This window comes from Neoarius graeffei, chromosome 21 (genome assembly GCF_027579695.1).
Source record: "Neoarius graeffei isolate fNeoGra1 chromosome 21, fNeoGra1.pri, whole genome shotgun sequence".
In the NCBI taxonomy this organism is placed as follows: domain Eukaryota; kingdom Metazoa; phylum Chordata; class Actinopteri; order Siluriformes; family Ariidae; genus Neoarius; species Neoarius graeffei.
In genome coordinates, this window is record NC_083589.1 from 51,076,953 (window position 1) to 51,098,330 (window position 21,378).

General features: G+C 40.8%; 1 protein-coding gene across 1 annotated transcript in view; it reads left to right on the plus strand.

The window, feature by feature from the left end:
* The window catches only part of pcloa (piccolo presynaptic cytomatrix protein a), a 152,963-nt gene extending 142,052 nt beyond the window's left edge, over positions 1-10,911 (plus strand). Inside the window, exons 25-27 of the mRNA XM_060903536.1 lie at positions 322-456; positions 5,086-5,231; positions 10,768-10,911. Of these exons, the coding sequence (XP_060759519.1) occupies positions 322-456; positions 5,086-5,231; positions 10,768-10,911 (425 nt within the window). The remainder of the gene's footprint in view (positions 1-321; positions 457-5,085; positions 5,232-10,767) is intronic.
* The last annotated feature ends 10,467 nt before the right edge of the window (positions 10,912-21,378 follow it).

Consider the following 21,378-nt stretch of genomic DNA (forward strand, 5'->3'; position numbering starts at 1 on the left):
TGGCATGTGATAAAACATAAACAACACCACATGGAGTGAAAAGAATAAGCGCCAGCAGCACTGTGCTTGCTGGGAAATGTACTGAATACAGAGAGTGGGGATTTGTGACGATAACAACACTGCTTTTGATTAGATGCTTTAATTGGTGGATTGTTTAACAACTCAGCTGTGACAGATCAAATTTGCATGCAAGGTGTGGTCGACGCTCACAGATAATAGCTTGGAAGACTTTCCATGTTTATGTCCTAAGAGGACACGCATGACTCTGAGAATGACAAAATATTTATCGCATGCCACTTGAATCATTGTGTGTGTGTTTAGGTAAAACACAGGTAATGGGGGAGATAAAGATTGCTCTGAAGAAGGAGATGAAGACTGAAGGAGAGCACCTGGTACTAGAGATCCTTCAGTGCAGAAACATCACGTACAAATTTAAGACTCCTGACCACCTGCCAGGTATTGTCATTATCTTTTTTTTGCAATGGGCAGATTATTAAACTCATATTATTATTACAGCATTTGCACGGCAATCATTTCAGCAGGAATTTAGGTCTCTATTTGTGCATTTGCACATTCTCATCTCATTATCTCTGGACAAGTCGCCAGGTCATCACAGGGCTGACACATAGACACAGACAGACAACCATTCACACTCACATTCACACCTACGGTCAATTTAGAGCCACCAGTTAACCAAACCTGCATGTCTTTGGACTGTGGGGGAAACCGGAGCACCTGGAGGAAACCCACGCGGACACGGGGAGAACATGCAAACTCCGCACAGAAAGGCCCTCGCCGGCCACGGGGCTCGAACCCGGACCTTCTTGCTGTGAGGCGACAGTGCTAACCACTACACCACCGTACCGGCTGCATTTGCACATCTCATCTCATCTCATTATCTCTAGCCGCTTTATCCTTCTACAGGGTCGCAGGCAAGCTGGAGCCTATCCCAGCTGACTACGGGCGAAAGGCGGGGTACACCCTGGACAAGTCGCCAGGTCATCACAGGGCTGACACATAGACACAGACAGACAACCATTCACACTCACATTCACACCTACGCTCAATTTAGAGTCACCAGTTAACCTAACCTGCATGTCTTTGGACTGTGGGGGAAACCGGAGCACCCGGAGGAAACCCACGCGGACACGGGGAGAACATGCAAACTCCACACAGAAAGGCCCTCGCTGGCCCCGGGGCTCGAACCCAGGACCTTCTTGCTGTGAGGCGACAGCGCTAACCACTACACCACCATGCCGCCCGCATTTGCACATATATAATTTTATTTTTTTTTATTCTATCCACTGGATATGAGCAATCGTGCGCTCTGATTGGCTAGTCTATCACTAGGCCATCAGCTCATATACTGTGAGTAGTGAAAAACAAAATGGCGGAGCATGTTGCTCAACCAACCAAGGATGAAATAAAAACTACTCGAAAACAAAACCCAAAAAAAATACAAAAAAATACAAAAAAAATCTCATCTCATTATCTCTAGCCGCTTTATCCTGTTCCACAGGGTTGCAGGCAAGCTGGAGCCTATCCCAGCTGACTACGGGTGAAAGGCGGGGTACACCCTGGACAAGTCGCCAGGTCATCACAGGGCTGACAAAAATTATTATTATTATTATTATAGCATTTTTCACAAATTGCTCCTGTTATTTCGCCGGTTTGTTTACATTCTAAGCGAAAATGATTTTGCCGGACGTTTTGTATAAAGTTTTTATTTATCGAATTTGCAAAAAATAAAAATGCTCTGTTTCTCAAAATCCAGTGAATGTGGATAGAATAAAACAGTTATTCCACTCAGTCTCGTCGTACATGGCTTATGTACGACTCGATTTCGTGGAATAATTGTTAAATGTTCTAGCCACATTAACATTAGCTGACTGACATACAGCTGGTTGTTGCTAGCCAGCCATCACTCAGTTCTAAGCCATGCTCTTGATAGGCTTGAGAGGTTTTGCTCTTTTACCTGGTACTCAGCAACTGTGAAAATGACGTTGATGTGCACAATAAAGTTTTTATTCTCATTATTCTTGTGTATTATTGAACAGGCGACAATAACGGAAGCAGATAATTACTAGCCTGGGTCCGCCCATCCTAAGCGTGACGCAACACGAGGGCCTGTTGCGAGCTTAGTCTGGCCAGGCAAGCTATCTACAGCTCTTCCAAGCTCCCGAAAAATCGGGAGCCAATCAACTTTGAGCATCTCCAACGGCCCTGGGTAGAGGCGTGTTCAAGGCAGTGACGTAGTAGAACTGCGACCGGAAGCCATAGATTGTTTACAGAATCTATACCGGAAGCGCTTCATTCACTAGAAACATTACGAACATGGAGCAAGTTCTCATTGAAAACGGAGCAAAGAGCAGCCCTGGAGGTATTTATTGAAAGGAAGGACGTTTTCGCCTTGCTCCCGACCGGCTTCGGTAAGAGTTTAATCTACCAGTTAGCCCCGTCACGTCACATACGTCAGAGGAAAGAGTGATGTGATTGGTTTAAGCTTCGTCACAGCCTTTTCTGGCTTCGACCAGTAGCAAACTGAGGCATTTCAGGGAGGCGGGTCAACCACGCACTTTGGGAAACGGTTGGGCTGAATATCTTTGCCAGACCAAATGCTCGCAGAGCTTTGAAGTCGCGTTAGCCAGACTAGATAATTACATCCTCAGAGTCACGAACACTTTGGCTGTGTTCCAAACCACATCTGCCGTATTAAATAGTGTAACCGAAACATTCTAAGCGAAAATGATTTTGTCGGACGTTTTGTATAAAGTTTTTATTTATTGAATTTGCAAAAGATAAAAATGAAAAATGTTCTGTTTCTTAAAACCCAGTGAATGTGGATAGAATAAAACAGTTATTCCACTCACTTTTGTCATGCATGGGTTATAGCCGACTCGGTGCTACGTGCTTCATCAACTATCAGCTCCTGTACGACTCGATTTCGTTGAATAACAATATATAAAACCTGAGATTTTCCCATTCAAATAGACTGTCTGTCATACACAGCGCAGGTCCACACGCTCGTCCTTGCTTACTTCTCTTTGTTCCCTGTTCTCTCATTACGTCTATCTTTTTTCTTTATGTCTGCTTACTTCACATTATTTCTTTTTTTTCTCAAATTATTGCTGTATTTCTCATCCCATTTTCCTTCTTTCTTTCTCTCTCCTTTGTCTTTCTCCCAAATGTTTCCATTCTTCTTTTCTTTCTGCCTCCCTGACTTTCATTCCTTTTAGCAGCCACCTTTTTCCCTTCAGGTGCAAATGCACAGTGCAATATTAATATTAATATTAATATTAGAGAAGAATTGTAGCAAGCTGTGCGACAACCTACCACAGATTTGCTTAGAAAGTTTCAACACAGCATACATCAGAGAATTTATTCAGGTTTAAATGTTGAGACAAACTAAATTTTCTAATGATTGTTTTTTTCTGTTTACTGCTCAGTATAGTTGTTTTGACATGTAGAATTTTTTTTCATTACTTTTGAAGATATCTTTGTTTTAAATAGTTTCTTTAACGCTTTTATACAGTAATGGACTTGTACAGGACCAGTCAAAAGTTTAGACACACCTTTTAATTCAGTGGTGTTTTTTTTCTTTATTTTTATTTATTAAAAGACACTTCATGTCTTAAAGTATGATAATGATGGATGTCGTTTCTCTTTACTTAGTCGAGCGGTTCTTGACACAAGCTGGATTACTACAGTTGTGGAATAGCACTATTTGCTGTATTTTTATGATTTACTATTTACTGTTTGATCTCAAATGTATTAAGAAGACCAGAAATTGCACTAATTAACTTTTGACGGGGCACCGCTGTTAACTGAAAAGCGTTCCAAGTGACTACCTCATGAAGCTGGTTAAGATAATGCCGAAAGTGTGCAAAGCATCATCAAGGTAAACGCTGGATACTTTGAAGAATCTAAAATATGAAACATATTTTGGGGTTTTTTTAACACTTTTTTGTTCACCACAAAATTCCATATATGTTCCAGATGTTATTTCATAGTTTTGATGTCTTCAGTATTGTTCTACAATGTAGAAAATAGTCCAAATACAGAAAAACCTACAGTATGAATGAGCAGGGGTGTACAAACTTTTGACTGGTGTACTGAAGTATCTTGATTTATAAGTGTATATATCCTTCATCCTACCAAGTGGGGTCCATCTGGACCCCGCACCTATATGTTTGTTTGCCATTTTAAAAATATGTGACATACTGCCTCACCGTTTTATGAATTTGTCGGAATTTATGTCTTAATTAAAACACTAAAGCACCGGAAGATCAGCTTTTTGCATTGTGAAGGTATAATTAATTTGTTACTGGGGTCCAACCGGACCCCAGAGTAAAGTTTATCTGTCTTTCATTTTATAATTGAATAGCACACTGAAAGTTAACTTCTTTTATTTCTTTTATGTTCCATAATGAAACTACCAAGGCATTCCTTCTTGGGGTCCGTGTGGACCCCACTGCTGCAATAAGCACAGGCTGCAAAACAAAAGCCCTAAATTATTTTACAATTACTTTTTTGTTTTAAATTCTGTAAGAAAAGACCTAAGTTGTAATCCAGAATGTTTTACAGCTGCATGAGCTGCAAAAATCATGTATATAATGCCAATTTTTTTTGTGGCGCTATAATTTGCTACATGTATGCTAGTTATTGCAATATTATTGCAATGTTATTGCATTTATAATACATCATTGATATTCAGCCATAGTGGATTTTGTTCTTCAATAAAGTTATGTCTGTTTGCTGCATTGAATTGGTTCTTACTGCATTGATTTCAAGGTATTCCCTCCTGGGGTCCATACGGACCCCGCCTGGTAGTTTGTGTATGTAAAATTGGCTGGTAGGATGAAGGTTAAGTGTGTTCTTTATGCCTTGGGCCCTTTAGTGTATTGCTGTTATTAATACAAGATGTTCTGAACAAAACTTATCTGGATTTTGTCTTTATAAGCTTTAATTTTAAAGAAAAGTATTGGGGTCCAAACGGACCCCACATGGTAAGATTAAGGTGTAAAATAGCATGGTAGGATGAGGGTTAAACACACAAAAACACACTGCTGCTGTGTTTTTCAACAGACATGTACGTGAAGCTGTACGTGGTGAATATCGCCACTCAGAAGAGGATCATTAAGAAGAAAACTCGGGTGTGTCGTCACGACCGTGAGCCGTCCTTCAACGAAACTTTCCGTTTCTGCATGAACCCCACAGGACATTCCATTCAGGTGAAGCGCACGTTCGGGCAACAGCATCCTCACAGTCACTATGTGCTCGAGAGATGAGCACAGTTACAGTTGCTTGGTTAGCTATGAGTCAGCAAATTAAGTTTCCACTCCAGGTACATTGCTAATTTAAAGCACTTTAGGCCACCACAGGGGTTGTGTTACTACCAGCTGCTCCCTCCCTCGCTCTGTTCAGGTCAAAATGACCTATATAAATTATTCCTGAGAACTTAAAGTCCAGTATGAAAATTGTATTACAGAGATTATGTTCAGTAATGGGGGCGGCACGGTGGTGTAGTGGTTAGCACTGTCGCCTCACAGCAAGAAGGTTCTGGGTTTGAGCCCAGTGCCCGGCGGGAGCCTTTCTGTGTGGAGTTTGCATGTTCTCCCCGTGTCTGCATGGGTTTCCTCCGGGTGCTCCGGTTTCCCCCACAGTCCAAAGACATGCAGGTTAGGTTAACTGGTGACTCTAAATTGACCGTAGGTGTGAATGTGAGTGTGAATGGTTGTCTGTGTCTATGTGTCAGCCCTGTGATGACCTGGCGACTTGTCCAGGGTGTACCCCGCCTTTCGCCCGTAGTCAGCTGGGATAGGCTCCAGCTTGCCTGCGACCCTGTAGAACAGGATAAAGCGGCTACAGATAATGAGATGAGATGAGATGTTCAGTAATGGGGGCGGCACGGTGGTGTAGTGGTTAGCACTGTCACCTCACAGCAAGAAGGTTCTGGGTTTGAGCCCAGTGCCCGACAGGGGCCTTTCTGTGTGGAGTTTGCATGTTCTCCCCGTATCTGCATGGGTTTCCTCCGGGTGCTCCGGTTTCCCCCACAGTCCAAAGACGTGTGGCTAAATGGAGGCTCTAAATTGACCGTAGGTGTGAATGTGAGTGTGAATGGTTGTTTGTCTCTATGTGTCAGCCCTGCGATGATCTGGTGACTTGTCCAGGGTGTACCCCGCCTCTCGCTGGGATAGGCTTCAGCTTGCCTGCAACCGTGCACAGGATAAGCGGTTACGGATAATGGATGGATGGATGGATGGATGGATGGATGGATAAAGATTTCTAACATAATATGTAATACTAAAATGTAAAAATGCTACATAAAAATAGATTAATAATAAGACCGTCAATGACGGCATAGCTTACTCCAGCCCAAATTTGGGAGGAAGTTATATGCACCCCAGGTACCCCTACCTTCATATCATAAAGATTAAAAATTGGTGAAGAATTGAGGGAGAAGAAATTATTTATGTGGAAACTGCTCATTCAGGCTTAATTACTCCATATCTTCATTATTAATTGCAATTATGCAAATTTGGGTAGAAGCTCAATGCACCCCAGGTAGACCTACCTTCCTGCCAAAAAGAATAAAAATTGGTGAAGAATTGAGAGAGAAGCAATTTTCGTGAAATGTGGACGACGCCAGACGGATGACAGACAACACATGATGGCATGAGCTCATTTCCTGTCGGCCGGATGAACTAATGATAATAATAATAATGCTACATAAGACTTCTAATTCTTACATAAGACCCTAATACATTGAGGGTCCCTTTAGTTAATATTCACACACCATGAACGTCAACCATACACAATGTTTTCAAAGTAAGACGGATGGTAATACAAATATTAACATTTGTTTAAGTATTAATGAAACACACCTGCATTAACTACTGTCTTTTCAACCTATGACTAGAAATAGATTAAAAATAAACAGCATGTCGTCAAGCTGATATCCTCCAATGTTGAGAATTGTAACTCTGTAAATACTGGAACTGGCGTTTCAGCCTTATTTCTACATTTTTCAATTTAAAAACCGGAAATATTTGCATCAAGATGCTGGTTCATGTTGGACATTGTGGCTTCATTCATGAAAGTGTTGATTTTTATTTATTTTTTTTTACTCATTTGCTTCATTAACAAAACAACTAACAATGAAAGGAGACAAAAGTCTGTTACGTTGTTCGTGGTACTTATTGTGCCTTGCACATTTATTCACCCTCCTTGAACTTTTCCACATTTCAAAAGTGTCAAAATATTGATTACGCTCCCTGGAATCACCCAAATCGTCATCAGCCAGATGAGGATGGGTTCCCTTTTGAGTCTGGTTTCACTCAAGGTTTCTTCCTCATGTCGTCTCCTTACCACCGTCACCTCAGGCTTGCTCATTAGGGATAAAGTCATATGTTTAAAATTGATATTTTTCTGTAAAGTTGCTTTGTGATTAAGTCTACTGTTAAAAGCACTATACAAATAAAATTGACTTGACTTAATCAGTACAGAGGTGTAATAATGCTTAATCCAGTCCGGTGGTTTAGCCATATTAAATAATGTGCTCAGTAATATCACATAAAATCATGTTAATGTGAAGCATTATGACTGTCTCTAATACACTCACCGGCCACTTTAATAGGAACTTGTTCTTGAGTCTAAGATTCCTGTTCTTGGCTACAGGAGTGGAACCCAATGTGGCCTTCTGCTGTTGCATGCTGAGATGCTTTTCTGCTCAGCACGGTTGTAAAGAGTTGCTATGAGTTGCTATATCCTTCCTGGCAGCTCGAACCAATCTGTCCATTTTCCTCTGACCTCTCTTATCAACAAGGTGTTTGTTTCCACCGATAGAACTGTCACTAACTCACTCCATGTTTTTTTGTTTTTGGAACCATGCTGTGTAACTCTACAGACTGTTGTGTGTGTAAACCCCGGGAGATCAGCAGTTTCTGAAATACTCAAATAAACCAGTCCGTCTGGCTCAAACCAACACCCATGCCTCAGTGAAAGAAAGTCACACTTTGAGATCACAATTTTTCCCATTCTGATCTTTGACGAAGGGAACATTCACTGAAGCTCTTGATTTGTATCTGCATGATTTGATGCATTGTGCTGCTGTCAAGGGACTGGCTGATTATTTAATCATGTGATGGACTTTTGTGTGTCACGTTCCATCCATCCATCCATCCATTTTCTTCCACTTATCCAAAGTCAGGTCGCGGTAGCCGCAGACTAAGCAGGGTATTCCAGGCGTCCCTCTCCCCCAGTAACGTTTTCCAGTTCCTCCTGGAGGATCCCAAGGTGCTCCCAGGCCAGATGAGATATATAATCTCTCCAGTGTGTTCTGGGTCTACCCTGAGGTCTTCTCCCAGTTGGCCGTGCCTGGAAAACCTACAAAGGAAGGCGCCCAGGAGGCATCCTAATCAGATGCCTGAACCACCTCAGTTGACTCCTTTTGACATGAAGTAACAGCGGCTCTACTCCGAGATCCCTCCGGATGTCTGAGCTCCTCACCCTATCTCTAAGGCTGAGCCCAGCCATCCTACAGAGAAAGCTCATTTCAGCCGCTTGTATCCACGATCTCATCCTTTAGGTCACTACCCAAAGCTCATGACCAATGGTGAGGGTTGGAACATACAGTGGTGCTTGAAAGTTTGTGAACCCTTTAGAATTTTCTATATTTCTGTATAAATATGACCCAAAACATCATCAGATTTTCACACAAGTCCTAAAAGTAGATAAAGAGAACCCAGTTAAACAAATGAGACAAAAATATTATACTTGGTCATTTATTTATTGAGGAAAATGATCCAATATTACATATCTGTGAGTGGCAAAAGTATGTGAACCTCTAGGATTAGCAGTTAATTTTAAGGTGAAATTAGAGTCTGGTGTTTTCAATCAATGGGATGATAATCAGGTGTGAGTGGGCACCCTGTTGTATTTAAAGAACAGGGATCTATCAAAGTCTGATCCTCACAACACATGTTTGTGGAAGTGTATCATGGCATGAACAAAGGAGATTTCTGAGGACCTCAGAAAAAGCGTTGTTGATGCTCATCAGGCTGGAAAAGGTTACAAAATCATCTCTAAAGAGTTTGGACTCCACCAATCCACAGTCAGACAGATTGTGTACAAATGGAGGAGATTAAAGATCACTGTTACCCTCCCCAGGAGTGGTCAACCAACAAAGATCACTCCAAGAGCAAGGTGTGTAATAGTCGGCGAGGTCACAAAGGACCCTAGGGTAACTTCTAAGCAACTGAAGGCCTCTCTCACATTGGCTAATGTTAATGTTCATGAGTCCATCATCAGGAGAACACTGAACAACAATGGTGTGCATGGCAGGGTTGCAAGGAGAAAGCCACTGCTCTCCAAAAGAACATTGTTGCTCATCTGCAGTTTGCTAAAGATCATGTGGACAAGCCAGAAGGCTATTAGAAAAATGTTTTGTGGATGGATGAGATCAAAATAGAAATTTTTGGTTTAAATGAGAAGCATTATATTTGGAGAAAGGAAAACACTGCATTCCAGCATAAGAACCTTATCCCATCTGTGAAACATGGTGGTGGTAGTATCATGGTTTGGGCCTGTTTTGCTGCATCTGGGCCAGGACGGCTTGCCATCATTGATGGAACAATGAATTCTGAATTATACCAGCGAATTCTAAAGGAAAATGTCAGGACATCTATCCATGAACTGAATCTCAAGAGAAGGTGAGTCATGCAGCAAGACAACGACCCTAAGCACACAAGTCGTTCTACCAAAGAATGGTTAAAGAAGAATAAAGTGAATGTTTTGGAATGGCCAAGTCAAAGTCCTGACCTTAATCCAATCGAAATGTTGTGGAAGGACCTGAAGCGAGCAGTTCATGTGAGGAAACCCACCAACATCCCAGAGTTGAAGCTGTTCTGTACGGAGGAACGGGCTAAAATTCCTCCAAGCCGGTGTGCAGGACTGATCGACAGTTACGGGGAATGTTGAGTTGCAGTTATTGCTGCACAAGAGGGTCACACCAGATACTGAAAGCAAAGGTTCACATACTTTTGCCACTCACAGATATGTAATATTGGATCATTTTCCTCAATAAATAAATGACCAAGTATAATATTTTTGTCTCATTTGTTTAACTGGGTTCTCTTTATCTACTTTTAGGACTTGTGTGAAAATCTGATGATGTTTTAGATCATATTTATGCAGAAATATAGAAAATTCTAAAGGGTTCACAAACTTTCAAGCACCACTGTAGATTGACTGGTAAATCTAAAGCTTTGCCTTCTGGCTCAGCTCCCTCTTCACCAAGACGGACTGGTACAACGCCCACATAACTGCTGATGCTGCACCAATCCCCCTGTCCATCTCATGCTCCATTTTGCCATCACTCGTGAACAAGACCCCGAGATACTTGAACTCCTTCACTTGGGGCAGCAACTCAGTCCCAACCCAGAGGGAGCGCTCCACCGTTTTCCAGCAGAGAAAACTGTGTCACTTTCCATACTTACTAATTATTAAAGTTAAAATACTTTGGGGAATTAAAACTAAATGCCATAATTACTAATACAGTACTGCAAGGTCCACAATAGATTTAATGACTAGTGTATCTGGATGAAGCTTTCAACTTGGAGGAGTAGGATGTGCAACACTGATGGCATCAGATCGCAGTGAATGTAGCTCCAGAGACATGTTCTGCCTACTTGGCTATTGAGCACTATAGTAGTGAACAGAACACAAGAGCCTTATCAGTTCCCCTTATCTGTTTTTTTTCCCATACAGCTCTTCCTGGTCTCAAATGGAGGCAAGTTTGTGAAGAAGACTCTGATCGGTGAGGCCTACGTGTGGCTGGACAAGGTGGACCTACGGAAGCGAGTGGTTAGCTGGCACAAGCTGCTGGCCACCACAGCACAGATCCAATCCTAGAGGAAACGGAACAGAACACTGTAGATTCACCCCCACATTCACAGACACACAGACACAAACATATACACACACACACACACACACACCAGAATGAAGTAAAGAAGTTAACACACTGAGAATCCCATGTGTTTGAGAGATTATGAGGAAGATGGAACAGGAAGTGTCCTGCTTATGTACGTTTCCTGCATTTACACTGACGCGCATGGGGTTGATGTTAGCCTTAAACTGGAAGTAGAGCAAACCAGGATAAAGTGTTGTGTAAGTGTAGAGCTGATTTTCACACATCTGTACACGCACATACACATATACAAACACACTCTGCAACAAGGCTCACTCACGTGTGTGTGTGAACATAAATAGTCACCAGGACACAAAAGACAGGATGGAAATGAATCTGTTATGTTAATTCTTCTTGCATTGCATTTTTATTTATTTATTTTTGACATCTCACTGCCAAGTTCAGGTTCTGGAGCAGCACATATAGAGAAATGATATATCAATAAACTCTAAGTTTCACTCTTAGAAGGATTTAATTATGATTGTTTGCAGAAGGTAGATAAACTATTATGATATTATTTTTGTATGATAGATTTAGAGCCATTATTAGAGTCATATTTACAGTATCACTTTGTTCTCTCTCTCTCTCTCTCTCGCTCTCTCTCAGATGTTATAACGTGTTGGAAGAAGGGATCATATTAGTGGATTCAAACTATATTTTGAAATATTTTATAGATATAAATAGCCGAAACCTGATTTACGTGGTGTTGTAGAAATGCATTTGGCTTGTATCTACTCCTATTTCCTTGCACAGAAATAGCACTGATGCTCTCGTGATATTCGATCTGAATTTGGTTCATTTGGAGGTAGACCACTCTTTTAGAAACGAACCGTTCTGTGGAGATGGGGCTGGTCTGGTTTGAAGTCTGAATTACCGTATGATGTACCAGAGAAAGATCTTTTGCGTCACTTACGTAAAATAAATAAAGAACTTACACGCAGAATCGGACAGATCAGATTTCTTATCGGCTCCTATCTTTATTTCTGTAGATGAATGTTGCCATAGAAGGATACAAACATTCAGGTAAAACTTGTCACTGTTCTCATAGACGTTCTGCACTTTGTCCTTAGCATGTCTTGAATGTAATGTTCCATAAGGTAAGATTATTTAGAGATTTGCAGATAAGCAGTTTTCCCAAGCAAGTGTTGTCATGCCATGCTATTTCTATTAACCCTATTTCCCTAATCAAAATTCCCACTGAATATGGTGAGCTATCTTAAAAATAAAGCGCTTAGGTACAACATATACTGTAGGTTGTATGTTTGAAAGGTCGAAGGGAAAAAAAATCCTCAAAACAGTCTTGCTTGGTCCTTTTAAGCCATGGTTCTTAAAGTGAAGCATAGCAAGGGATCGGCGATTGTTTTATATTCTATCCACATTCACTGGATATGAGCAGTCGCACGCTCTGATTGGCTACTCTACTACTAGGCTATCAGCTTATATACCGTGAGTAGAGAAAAGCAAAATGGCCGAGCGTGTTGCTGAAGCAACCGAGGACGAAATAAAAACTCTGCTCGAAAACAAAACCCCAAAAAGAAAAAAAAAAGCAACAAAATATGGAATGAAGAACGTATCTTTTTTCATCTCATCTCATTATCTCTAGCCGCTTTATCCTTCTACAGGGTCGCAGGCAAGCTGGAGCCTATCCCAGCTGACTACGGGCGAAAGGCGGGGTACACCCTGGACAAGTCGCCAGGTCATCACAGGGCTGACACATAGACACAGACAACCATTCACACCTACGGTCAATTTAGAGTCACCAGTTAACCTAACCTGCATGTCTTTGGACTGTGGGGGAAACCGGAGCACCCGGAGGAAACCCACGCGGACACGGGGAGAACATGCAAACTCCACACAGAAAGGCCCTCGCCGGCCCCGGGGCTCGAACCCGGACCTTCTTTCTGTGAGGCGACAGCACTAACCACTACACCACCGTGCCGCCCCGTATCTTTTTTATTTTTCAATAATAATAATAATTATTATTATTATAGCATTTTTCACAAATTGCTCCTGTCATTTCGCCAGTTTGTTTACACTCTAAGCAGAAATGATTTTGTCGGACGTTTTGTATAAAGTTTTTATTTATCGAATTTGCAAAAAAGAAAAAGAAAAATGCTCTGTTTCTCAAAATCCAGTGAATGTTGATAGAATAAAACAGTTACTCCATGAAATCTCGTCGTACACGGCTGATAGCCGACTCAGCGCTACGTGCATCGTTATTAAAGTTAGATTTATTATTGTGTTTTGATAGTTAGTCGTCTGTTTGACTGGTCAGTTGAATTGAATGTGTTTAATCCAAATATAAACGACTCAAATACAAGTCTATAAATAATAGCAAGTTGATTCTAACAGCTATACGAATTAATCGTACAATAATTATAATTAAAAAAAAAAGAGTTGAGAGTCAAAAGTTCAGGAATAAAAAGCTCTCTGGTGTCTAATAATGAAATCTATTATTGTTACAATATGATTCAACATGTTTAAATAATGAGATTAATATGAAATAGTTCATCAAGTAAATCCGTCTTGAAAGGTTGCGCTTGTCAAACGCTTACGCAAGTCGAGTCAAGATAAGAAGTGGGTCTGTTTCGTTCACTGGATATTAAGCAAGTTAAACTCTGTGTCTTTATTATTTTCTAAAACTCTGTTGCCATACTCTGAATGCAGAAGTGTGCACTTACATAATGTGCCATGTGTCAGGTTTTGTTTTGTTTTTTAATTAAACCGCTTCACCTTTCACAGTCTTGAATAGTGGATGCCATAGTCATTATAGTCATTACCCTGGATATATCAAAACCAGACTCATCAGTCTATTTGGTCCAGGAATACAAATACGAAAGCCTGATTATGGGGAACTTTTAATCTGTGCCACACTTTGGCCATATCCACAGGATGTAAGCGATTCTATGCAACCTAAATACATCTGGTATATCAACTATTTATGTGTCAGAGAAAGCATTATGAAAAAGAACTCTTTTTTATATTTTTCTATGCTTTTATGTATGCTTTTTTTGCTTTGGTTTATTTTTTTTTTTTTATTTAACGCCTGATTATTCAATATTTTACAGCTATGAGATTTATGTTATGTTATGCTGCACTAATATAAAGATAACACATCGAACCTTTACATTCCATCCAAGAGCTAGTTTCCAGGAAAGATCGGATGTACATACCTTAACATAAATATTGACATGTCGTGTGGTGGGTGATGTACATTGTATGTTTACAAAGGTCTCGTGAGCCCGTTTTACATTTAAACCTATTCACGTCAGTTAGCTGAGTTTATCGCCCATGTCACGTATGAAATATTTTTATAACGTTCCTGTACAAACATGTCATGCACCAACTGCTCCTATGAACAATAGTCCATGCATATGTTTTTCTCGATCCAAATATTTATCCATATTCATATCTAATCATGCTCCTGCTTTGAAGATTCAATGCATGTTTTCCCCACTCCACCAATGACATAGTAAAAATAAAAAATAAAAAAAATAGAGTATTTCTTATCCTGTAAATAAAACAAGCTTTCTTTTATACACATAGGATCTTTTGTTAATTTTCCAGCATGTGTGACAGCAAACAGTGGCGTGAGAGAGACTCTCTTGACACTCTTGAACACGTGCTAAGTGGAAGGATAATCTCCACGCTTGCCTATGACCGACCCGACCCGACCCGACCCGACCTGCACAACAGACACAGGATTAAACTGTGCTGAGAAACTTGACCCTGTTCACGCTGGTAGTATCAGGACACCTGTGATGTACTGACTTTGGATGTTGCATGTTTTGTTGGTGGTTCGTTCATATTATTTTTGTGTCCAGATTCTGCTCTACAATAAGAAAGACGATGTGACAGTGGAGGAAAAATCACTGAAATTATTATCGAAAGACGTATGCTGACTGTACAAAGATATGCTTGTATAATCTGTCTGGTTTTCCACTCAATGTAAACTGAAAAACAAACAAAAAAATCTTATGTCATGGTTTTTGTGGTTGTACACAAACGGTATTGATAAATTATGCAAATTGTGCTGTACAAAAGGCTGTTGCCCTGAATAGTCTAAATATTAAATAATATATGTAAAATTCTCACAGAGAAAGAGTCTTATTTAAATGACATTTGATTTTGGATAATACTAGAAATACAGTTGGCAAGGAAATAGAAAAGGGAGTGCAAAAGTTTGCACACCCTTAAAACCAATTCTGGTTATCTTAGATTGACTGATAGATAGACAGGATGATTAGGGATATTTAGTATGTTAGGCTTATATATGTTCGGTCTTTAAAGGGGTACCAAATATAATATATACAGTTGCTGATGTGACAAAGTAACGTATTCTTAAGTATTCTATCAAATTTATATACTAGAAAACAACGAAATATCTTGGTAATTGTAAATATAATAGTCGGTACGCTAAACGGCACAAGAGTCGCCATTTTTAAAAGACCGTGACGTCAGCCCTACCCACTGCACTAGGAGAGAAGCGTGTAATCATGGCGTCGGGCGCATCAAGTGAAAGCCACAGCTCTGTCGAATCATACGAAGAGATCCCGCAAGACACACTGCAAGCAGGCTATGGCTTAGAAGGGTACCAGTTTGAACCTAGGAGAGGTACTCTCGACTCCGGTGATGACGAAAGAAGAGAAGAAAGCTCGAACTCGCTTGGTGTTTTTCAGCGGAAACGAGTGAAAAGACACGTCTGGAGGATCGTTATGCTTTCCATCGGTCCTGTTATTACACCCGAAAGCAACACACTGTGTAGCCGATCACTTACAAGTCATCCTACTTTCCGATTCACACGTGCTATTCCCAACCTCAATGAGCCAACACAACTGGGCACATACATACGTCATGAGTGTTACGCAGAGAAAATGAACGTGCATTCTGATTGGATAAAATTAATATCATGGCGGGCTGTTCAAACTGCGGAAATAGTTTGCTCGAGCTACTTTCAAAACACTATAACTTTCCAACCTTAGAACAAAAAACTTTTGTAAGTCTTGAATAAGGTTCGTTAATGTGTGTTTTACTGTTATATTTACTCTATATATTGCCCTCTGTTCCCCTTTAACAGAAGTAACAAAAATGACCAGATAGTGTGTGTGAAGATAATAATATTCAGGAAGAAAAGGTGCATGGTCCCAAGTTCCCCATGTTCTCTCATGTTCATGTATGTTTTCCTCCAGGTTCTCTGATTTCCTCCCACCTCCTCAAAACATGCTGGTAGGTGGTCTTGCTACATTAAATTGCGCCTGGATGTGAATGTGTGTGTGCGGGCGCATGGTGCCGTACAACAGACTGGTGTACCATCCAGGATGTATTCTTGGCTCATGCCCAGTGTTCTTGGGAATAGGGATAGGCTCTGGATCCACCACCACCTGATCAGGATTAAACTGTTAGTCAAGAAGAAGAAGAAGATTCCAAAGGAAATTTTTGCTGAATAATATCGCAATTTGAGCTATCTCAAACTCACACACACAACAGTTTCCAAGTATTTAAACAGTTTATCCACTGGGCTTATTGCACAAACACTTCTCTGTTCTTCCTCCTGTGTCTCAGGTTCAATCACTAAACTCACAACGGCAGTATACAGTCGATGTTTGCAAGAGCTCCTGAAGATGAACTTCAGTGGCATTCAGGAGACGCGTATAACACTTGTAAAGTTTGTTTCAGCAAGGCTTCAAATTGCAAGCTTCATCCTACATAAACTACAAGGTTTAGAAAATACTGAATTGATATGTAACTTATATAAGTATTTTATATAAATAGAGGAAAACTTGAAGGACGAGCTGCTGTCATTTGACCAACCAGTCGAAACAATGATGTCGGAAATGCATGAGCCGTTCTATCTCAACATGGAAATGCATCATAGATGTGTCAATCTGTGTAAGAGATTTATTACAGAAGCACGTCATACACACACACACACACACACACACACACACTGGCTACTTTATTAGATCAGCCAGTCCCCTGACAGCAGCACAATGCATAAAATCATGCAGATACAAATCAAGAGCTTCAGTTAATGTTCACGTCAAACATCAGAATGGAAAAAATTGTGATCTCAAAGTATGACTTTCTTTCACTGTGGCATGGGTGCAGGGGCAATTTCTCAGAGACAACAAGGGAAGCCGAGCTTCCCCTAAAATTCTCTCCCCAAACTGCGGCGTCTACGACGTTGAATTCTCATTAAAACAATAACTTGCATAACATAATATATGCCCAAGATTGTATTTATGTTCATAACTATCCTGTAACTTATTTGAGTGATGTCTGACGAACTTGCAGCTCGCTACGAGGATCACCTTTACTGCCAGGCTGTAACCTTTCTTATTTCAATGGGCTCTATGGACAGGCAGCAGTGTTGCCAGATTGGGCAGTTTTAAGTGCATTTTGGTGGGTTTTGAACATATTTTGGGGTGGAAAACGTCAGCAGTATCTGGCAACACTGATCGGCAGCCGGGTATCTATTGCAGTCTACGAGACGGCTCTGAACAGCCAATTTTGGCTAGTTGTTATTGGTTAAAATCAACAAAATCGTCACTTCCAGGGAAGCCGGGCTTCTCTGGGACTAAACGAGACAGTGGGAGGGACAAGAAGCCGGGCTGATAAAGGATTATTGGAGATAGTGTTTGAAAGACATTAGGAGGGCGGTACTTCGGCGAGGAACACGGAAGCATGATCAGTCAGTCTCTAGCGGATGTCGAGAAAGTGTAGTCGTGTGCCAAAGTGCTGTCCGAATTTCTTTTCATACAAACGTTTCTTCTCATTGATGTCTCTGTATATTACTCTGTAAATAAATGTAAATATTACTCGTTGTGCTCCGTTAACTTTCATCCATTCTATCAGTTTGATCATTCGTGAATTCACTCGTTTATTTCATTTGTAGTTCAATCTGGTTGTAGGCTAGCTTGAGCCTTATTGGGATCTGCAGTGCTAGCTGCTAACAGAAATTGGTAAAGTCTCTGGAAAGCACAACCAGCTGGTATGACAGGGTCACAGACCATTTTCTGGAAAAGGAGCGGAGGGCAGAATCTGTGTATAAATAGTGTTCATGTTCATGAATCTGAAGTATATACACACTTCAGTAATGTTAAGAGAATGGTGGGCTCTGTGTTATAGGTTATACCTGGGTATAATATTCAAGGTTCTGTGTGTTGCATAGCCTACCTGGTTATGAATTTCCAGACTGTGTTGCAGATGATGTTCAAGGATGTGTTGCACAGCTGCAGTGGCGGCTTCTGGTTTTTAAAACAGGGGAAGCCCATTTTACGCATTCATCGTAAAACCTGTAGGCCGGATATCAAAGCATAGAAAGGTGTGCCCCATTAGCATAGTGAACTAGACAACCCTACCTAGTGGCAGAAAGTATTTTTGCTTGTACATTTCATGTTATAGTCTGGCTTGCCAGGATAGTGCCTCATATCCTTAATCAAAAATATCAAACATCCAAAAATCACTGGCTATTCAACGAAGAGCCTTGAACATCATACCCTGATATGCAACACAGAGTCTTTAACACAACACCCAGCTGTGCAGCACATCCTTGAACATCTTCTGCAACACAGTCTGGAAATTCATAACCAGGTAGGCTATGCAACACACAGAACCTTGAATATTATACCCAGGTATAACCTATAACACAGAGCCCACCATTCTCTTAACATTACTGAACAATATACACACTTCAGATTCATGAACATGAACACTATTTATACACAAATTCTGCCCTACGCTCCTTTTCCAGAAAATGGTCTGTGACCCTGTCATACCAGCTGGTTGTGCTTTCCAGAGACTTCACCAATTTCTGTTAGCAGCTAGCACTGCAGATCCCAATAAGGCTCAAGCTAGCCTACAACCAGATTGAACTACAAATGAAATAAACGAGTGAATTCACGAATGATCAAACTGATAGGATGGATGAAAGTTAACGGAGCACAACGAGTAATATTTACATTTATTTACAGAGTAATGTACAGAGACATCAATGAGAAGAAACGTTTATATGAAAAGAAATTCGGACAGCACTTTGGCACACGACTACACTTTCTCGACATCCGCTAGAGACTGACTGATCATGCTTCCGTGTTCCTCGCCGAAGTACCGCCCTCCTCATGTCTTTCAAACACTACCTCCAATAATCCTTTATCAGCCCGGCTTCTTGTCCCTCCCACTGTCTCGTTTAGTCCCAGAGAAGCCCGGCTTCCCTGGAAGTGACGATTTTGTTGATTTTAACCAATAACAACTAGCCAAAATTGGCTGTTCAGAGCCGTCTCATAGACTGAAACGGATACCCGGCTGCCGATCAGTGTTGCCAGATACTGCTGATGTTTTCCATCCCAAAATATGTTCAAAACCCGCCAAAATGCACTTAAAACCGCCCAATCTGGCAACACTGCTGCCTGTGCATAGAGCCCATTGAAATAAGAAAGGTTACAGCCTGGCAGTAAAGGTGATTCTCGTAGCGAGCTGCAAGTTTGTCAGACATCACTCAAATAAGTTACAGGATAGTTATGAACATAAATACAATCTTGGGCATATATTATGTTATGCAAGTTATTGTTTTAATGAGAATTCAACGTCGTAGACGCCGCAGTTTGGGGAGAGAATTTTAGGGGAAGCTCGGCTTCCCTTGTTGTCTCTGAGAAATCGCCCCTGCACTGGACAAATGTTACTCCAATACAAGTGAAAGTTGTCCAGTCAAATTTTTTACTTAAGTTAAAGTACTGAAGTACTTGCTTTTAAAAATACTTCAGTATTAAAAGTACATTTTCTGTCAACACATCGTTGTATTATTGCCACAATGCTTACAAAACCTAATGCTGTTACCAAAGACAGAAATGTGAATTCACAAAATGAACACGTGCTGTAGAATCATGGTGGTTTAACGTTGATAACATAGCAAACTCGAAATCATATTGGGTAGCTAATGCTACTAGAAAAGAAAGATTTCTACATTCTGTTTATTTGGCAAGATTATGCTAAAACATATTTCTGAAAGGACTTCAGATAAGTTAATGTTATTCATCTTAGCGTAACTCCGTTTTTACATGCTAACTAACAGTGTCCAAGTTAACTAGCTATGTGTTAACGTTAGCCGTGGACAAGGCAATGACAACTTGGCAGGAAAATCCATAGAAAGTCATTTGACTAACCAGACTGCATAGCTATTGCAACATTATCGCTAGCATTAAAAGCACAGACAACTTCATTGCAAGCTTTCTCTTGGAATAAAACATTTGTATACCTCAATATTCTTCCGCAGGTCGGACGGCGAGTTTTTGTAGGCCGTGATGTGGTTTGTTTTCAGCAAACATTTAAAACGAAACGAATCTTTAATCCTTTCAGAAAACTGAAACATGGGTTCATGGGCCATGAGTGCATGCGTGCGTTCCACAGAAGAACCGCCTCCTTCCGTTCTGCCATCAACTGATCGTGTTCAAATAACACTGCGGAGAAATAATTGAACTTGATTTTATACAGTCTGTGGACGTGATGTGACTCTAGTGATTACTGATAGAGTGTCTCAGTGTCACCTGTGAAAAAACCAATCACGTTTTAGAAAACAAAAGAAAAAAACATCCAATTTCAAAGCTGCTTCATAGTAACGAGGACCTTGACAGAAATGTAGTGGAGTAAAAAGTACAATATTTGTCTTTCAAATGTAGTGAAGTTAAAGTCAGAAGTTTCCAAAAAAAAATACTCAAGTAAAGTACAGATACACAAAAAGTGTACTTCGTTACTGTCCACCTCTGATCTTTGCTCTACATCAGGCATGTCCAAAGTCCGGCCTGGGGGCCAATTGCGGCCCGTGTTCAAATTTCCACCAGCCCGCAGCCTCTGTGATAAAATCAATAATAATATAAAATACACGCGTACAAAAAAGCTATTTTATATTTTGCCAGAAGATCGCAGCAGACCTGTGGCCGCACTCTTGCCGCGTGACCCTTGTGTGAACCTTTCCAGCCCATTTCTAAAATGGTGACTGTAACTAAAAAAAGGAAAGTTGACAGCGAGGGCTGCCGCTTCCAGGAGAAGTGGAAATTGGAGTATTTTTTCACTGAAATACGAAACAACTGTGTCTGCCTAATTTGCCAAGAGACTGTGGCTGTTTTCAAGGAATTCAATATCAAGATTCAGCAACATCAATATCAGCTGCCGGTATTACACTGAAAATCAATACAATGCAACGATCAGAGAAGGAAATAAGATCTCATCTCATCTCATTATCTCTAGCCGCTTTATCCTTCTACAGGGTCGCAGGCAAGCTGGAGCCTATCCCAGCTAACTACAGGCGAAAGGCGGGGTACACCCTGGACAAGTCGCCAGGTCATCACAGGGCTGACAGACAACCATTCACACTCACGGTCAATTTAGAGTCCCCAGTTAACCTAACCTGCATG